This window comes from Octodon degus, unplaced genomic scaffold (assembly GCF_000260255.1).
Source record: "Octodon degus isolate 3935 unplaced genomic scaffold, OctDeg1.0 scaffold00031, whole genome shotgun sequence".
Classification (NCBI taxonomy): domain Eukaryota; kingdom Metazoa; phylum Chordata; class Mammalia; order Rodentia; family Octodontidae; genus Octodon; species Octodon degus.
This window is the reverse complement of record NW_004524607.1, coordinates 7,390,808-7,396,443: the sequence shown is the minus strand read 5'-3', so window position 1 is coordinate 7,396,443 and position 5,636 is coordinate 7,390,808. Positions and strand designations below refer to the sequence as shown.

Here is a 5,636-nt window from a genome sequence, read left to right as displayed (position 1 = left end):
TACAATGTCAGTTATTAGCCCCAAACTTACTTTAATTAATATTCCTTTAATGTTCAAACATAAACATAATAATCATCTACTTAGTATTTAAAATGTATATTCAGTAAGATTTATGGGATACAAATGAATAGAGTTGTCTGTGTCTGGATTTGTTCAACTTCTTACAACATAAATCCCACTGTTAGTGGAGTTGAGCTGTCCCTAATTCTTCATGATCATCGCTTAAGTTGGTCATTGCTAAATGACTGTCCCTTCGGATTTGAAAATTCTGTTGAAGTTTTCTGGGCACTGAATTGCCATAGATCCTTCAATAGCCTTAATGTTTTAATTATCCAAACCAATGTCAATACAAAATATTAAATAGAGTGGAATGATGTCAACATGACTTGGCATTTTATAGAGACTTCCTAGGAATTCTGTGTTGAGCATTCAATGAACCATAATCAGTCGAGAGCAGACCCACTCAGTCTAGCATGCCTGTAGACAATAAAATCATATTCGACATGACTTCCATGATTTTTTTCACTGAAGATTAATCCATGTATGGATTTTTGTGAGCAATAACTACTATGCAAATGATGGAAGGAAAATAGCTATGATCTCAAGGTCTCCTGCTATGCTGGCAAGGACAAGCATAAGAACATTGTAAGTCCAGTGACGCCAAACCTGAGAAAACTTATCCATTGGACTAGAAATTTAAATTGTTGCGCCTGTGAGTTGTCTTTACTTTTATCTCCAGCATGCAGCATACATGCACAAAAACCTTCAAGTAAGTCAGGTACAGAGAGAATGAAGGAGCAAAGGAGGATTAAAATATGGACAATTTTTTTCTGGATTGTGTGCAGAAATGGTTTGTGGAACTTGCAATTTCAATTAACTGGACCTTCTCCAGGAAATAAAATCAGAGTACAGTAGGGGCAAGTTTGACTGTTCACAGACAGCCTGGTCAGAAGTGGCATTTGCCGATACTCTATGTCATTTATCATAATTCTTTTCACATTATTGACAAACACATAAAAAATAGGAAGAAAATAGATACTTTCTGGCTTATCTAGAGAAATAGCACCATGTCATCTCTTAAAAGAGGCAACTAATGAAATTCCAACCTGAGAACTCTCCCTAAAATACTTTCACCAGCAATAGTCTTAAAGTGATAACTCAAAAGGTAGGCATGACAGTCAAAAACTGTGTCTTCCAAGCCCAAGTGTATGCATGTGCATGCCAAATGCAGAATTTCAATCTGTTCACCTATGAGAAAAACCTATTTACAAAGTTGATTTCTTTCAATATCCAATACGTGCTACCTACACAGTAATTGCATTTCCTAGACTCAGGCCAAGAACATAGCAAAGACAAATAAGGTGGATCATAACTGTGTTCTAGGAAGCATCTTTTCATTACTAGGTTAGCAATATTTATAAAACATTACTTACCTGAAGGGACTACAATGAGCTTAGTTCCTTCTCCAAATATTTTGATTGTGCCAGGACTATCACTTTGGTCATAGCTTCTACATAAATCTCACTGGTCTCCAAATTTCATGAGATGACCAATGGCTTGACAACGCTGTCCTGTCAATGAGATCCTGGATCTTGTAGAATCTGCTACATTGTAAGTTTCCTCATAAATTGAGTTTGTAAACTGTCCATTTTTTAGCCAAGTCAATAATTATTACAGCATGCCAAAATAAATCGTAAATGCAGCACATAAAAATGACTGAAGAGAGCCAGGCCAATTGGTCAACCAACTACTTTGCTAAATAACCAGCAAATGTATTCTGAGGATTAAGTCAATTTTTTAAAAAAAATTCCCAGCTGCTCTGTTCTGGTGAAACTGTTCAGTGCTTGCAGCAAAAGAACAAGCCTCCTGTTCACACAAACATCAAAGACGCTTCTTAGCAAATTGGGAAAATTGTTCTGAAAAGAGGAAGCTCTTTGGTAACTGAAAATGTAAACTGTGGCAACCCAGTTAAGAAACATGAACCCATCACTTCCAGTGAATCAATACACACAATTTAGCAACATTAAAAGATGGTGACAGATGAGTAATTAATTTTGGTGAAAATATTTTTTTTTCCTGGAATAAAAGAATACAGTATAGACTCCTGTCTACCATGAAACTGTGGCCTCTGTGCTTAAATGAGAATGTGGTGGTAATTCTAGTTCTCTGGTGAGAGGAAGAGACTCTTGGAAAATTTCTTTAATCTTGTCTAATTTACCATGGAACAGAGAAAAAAGAAATTGCTGGAACCAGTCAAGTCCTCATTTAACTACAGAGGAGGTACCCAGCTGTAAGGACCAAGGCGGACAGGCCCTGACAATACCCATGTCCACTGCAAACATACCTGGTCTTGGCCAACCTTCCAAGGGCAAGTGTAGTTTGTGCACATGAAGGGTGAGGGGAAGAATTTTGTGACCAATTGTGCAGTTAAAGCAACTCAGAGCTACCAGCCTACTTAAGAGAACAGGAGGACTAGATGAGAAGTATGTCCAGAAAGTGTTTCCAAAATTTAATTCACTGATACAGTGACTGATTGGAAAAGGTTGTTTTAAATGAATAATTCTACGTTTCGCTACTTGGAGCTGTGGATTACACTTTCTAATTTGGTATATGTAAGTGAAACAATTTCAAGCCTTTTTTATGCACTATTTATCCTTATTCCAAAGCCTGAAGAAGATTCACTAGATGCCCTACAAATTATCTGTATTTACATAGCCATAAAGGACCTTGGCAAAAATATGAGAAAAATGTCATGATTAATAAAATTCTTTATTCCATTTAAAAGAAAATATAAGAACTTTGTGAATACTACACTATAAGATTTGACTCAGGATCTATAATAAAACCTGAATGTGTGGAGAAACACATTGAAAAATAAAAAGCTATTATCATAAAACAACAAATGCTCCCTAGTTCATATATGGATTGATTGCAATTCCTAACAGAGTTATCATACCATTGTATTTTTTCTGTTGTGCAGTGAAATTTCCTGATGAGTTTTTTAAGATTCTTATAAAAATGTATAAATGTGATACAGTGCAAAAAGCATGCACTACAAACATGGCATAATAAAATTAAATAGTAAAACCCTAAAATAATAGCAAACAGACATTTGTCATAAATTTTAAAACCCATTAAAAGCTACTTTTATAATAGTGATGTAAGAATGATATAGTGAGATAAATCAGAAATCTTCCAGAAAATATATTCTCAGTATTATGATATTCAAAATATTATACAGCTTTTTTTAATTGTAGAGGAATGTTGATAAATCAGATACTATTTAAAAAATAATTATTTATTAAAAAGCGATAAAAAAGAAAGTGATAAATTTACATACATCTCTCTACATCCTCAGTGTGAGCAAGTTCTCAAGTAGAAAAAATTTAAATGGAAAGCGGCAAAGAAATATTTATATCACAGTAGCACATAAAATAGGAATTTCCTTTGCTGTGGAGAGGAGCAAGGGTGAGGGTGAGGAGAAGAAACATTACTCAACTATTACTTTTCATGAAATGAGTACGTGTGGAGTTTTAATGCTTAAAACATTTTCCAGAAAAAAGATTTCTAAGGATTCAAGGACTAACAGTCACTACAGAGAGTCCATTAGAGTCCCATGGGGAAGAAAGCGCCATGCCAGGCACTGCGTTTTAGGAAAACAAGCCTGGAGTGGCAGGAGGGGAGGTCCTCGGGAGAGCAAGTACAGGGACACAGAGGCATCTCACATGGAGTCACCATAAGTCAGCAGAAGGAAATCAACTTATGTTGCTGCTGTGACACTGAGGATGACAGGCTGACTGTTGACATGACCTCTAATATCCTTATTAGAATTTTTAAAAGGTTTCTAGGAAAGTAGTCAAATTATAGTCTTAGGTGGCTGAGAGAAAAGAACCTTTGAAAGTCAGAAAGATCAGGGTGAGATTTCAGTGTTCCTGTTCCAGGTAGAGTGACCTAAGGTGCACATACTTCTGGAAGCCTTAGTTTTCTCATGTGAGAGATGAGGAGGATGAAACCCCATTTCTCAGACTCCATAAGGCTCTAGTAAAAGAATATGTTTAGAAAAGACTGGGTTTTGCCATGTGTGTTAAAAGTTTCATTATCTTTTATCATTGCTGTAATTTAGAGCAATGTTCCCTCATGATCTTCTTGTACTCAGAGCAAAGGCTTTGGGTAAATAACTCAGTTATGGGTACCTACCGTTGCTTTGCTGTTAAATGACGATGCTTCGCTAGAGGTGGGTCATAGTAGTCATCCTTAGAAAGGGTGTATCTCTCTCCTGGGATCTTACCTTCTCTCTCCTCTTCCTGAACACCATAATGTAAGTAACTTTCTTCTACCCAGACTCTTTCACCATGGGAGTAATATTTCAGCCTACCAATCATGGACTGAAATTTCTCAGAGGTGAACAATGCTTTACTTTAATTTGCTAATGATAACTGTATTAAGTCTCAGAAGCAAGGAAAGTGACTAAGGATTTGGTAATTTGGTACCAGAGAAGAGAGGCCATTGCAGTGGCTGATTTAAAAGCCTTTGGAACTGATTCCTGTGAAGAGTTTGAAAAGGTTTACTGATGCCTGTTATAGAAACCCTAGAATACTGTAACCTAAATTATATGGAGAGTCTGGTCAGGGTTTAGAAGATCAGAATGCTGTTAAAAATGCAGAGGAAAAATTAGCTCATGAGATTTCAACTGAGAACCAACACTACATTAACGATTGGATGACAGACTCTGTATTTTACACTTTGACAGACAATTTATTTGCATTTGGCATATTTCCTGACAATTAAAGGCACTCAGATTCAGAAAACTGGACAAATTAATGTCATGAAGAAAATTTTAAGACAGGCCGGTGCTCAGATTAGTGTATGTACTGCTTACCCACATGAAATTTACATTAACAGGAACAAATGTTCATTTGAAATATATTGAATTTTATTATAAAGGCACCATCTATAAAGATGTGGCCTTTTTTTGGCCCAAGAAAACTTAATCCTGAAAAGTTTAGCAAATAAATTAGCCAAGTACTTTGTACAATGACAATAGAAAAAGATGTCTCGTCAGTAATGGAGAAATCAACAAGATCTCTCTGTAGAGATATAGTTTTGAGACAAAAGTCTGATGTCCCAAGAGAGCAGGTAACACTAGACTGAGCCTGAGGAGGGTTACTGTCTGTTTGCAAATTCCCAGAAAGCTGGGACCCAAAGCAGCAGATAACAGCTTCTCCTGTAGGAACTCTGTCCTTTGATCCCTTGCTTGGGATGTTATTGGCTAGCATTTGTGTAAACCTAGTGTTAGGCAAATGGTGGAAGTTAATAGATATAATAGTTTATATTCACTTAGGTAATTATGCACATTCCTTAGTCTGCCTTTACCCCTCAATAAATGTGAGATGCTTCTGAGGCTCTGGGCTCACTTGGAGAGAGACTAATCTCAGTGAGAGCTCTGAAGCTACATTCATCAGGTCTTCTTGTCATTTCTTTTGGCACTGACCCGTAACTTACAACATCTCTCCCTTCCTGAGTGCAAAGCTATAAATCCTTCATTTCAAAAGAGAGCTTTAGAAAGTCCAGATCATAGGTGGTCAACCAGAAAAGTTTGCCAGAGGTTAGCCATCTGAGCTCTATGAAGGTCTCTG

General features: G+C 36.6%; 1 gene segment (V, D, J or C); it reads right to left on the bottom strand.

Moving 5' to 3' along the window:
- Positions 1–4,382, bottom strand: part of LOC101578874 — a 31,515-nt gene extending 27,133 nt beyond the window's left edge. The window contains 2 exon segments of the C gene segment in view: positions 1,434–1,510; positions 4,198–4,382. Of these exon segments, the coding sequence occupies positions 1,434–1,510; positions 4,198–4,382 (262 nt within the window).
- Positions 4,383–5,636: the final 1,254 nt, after the last annotated feature.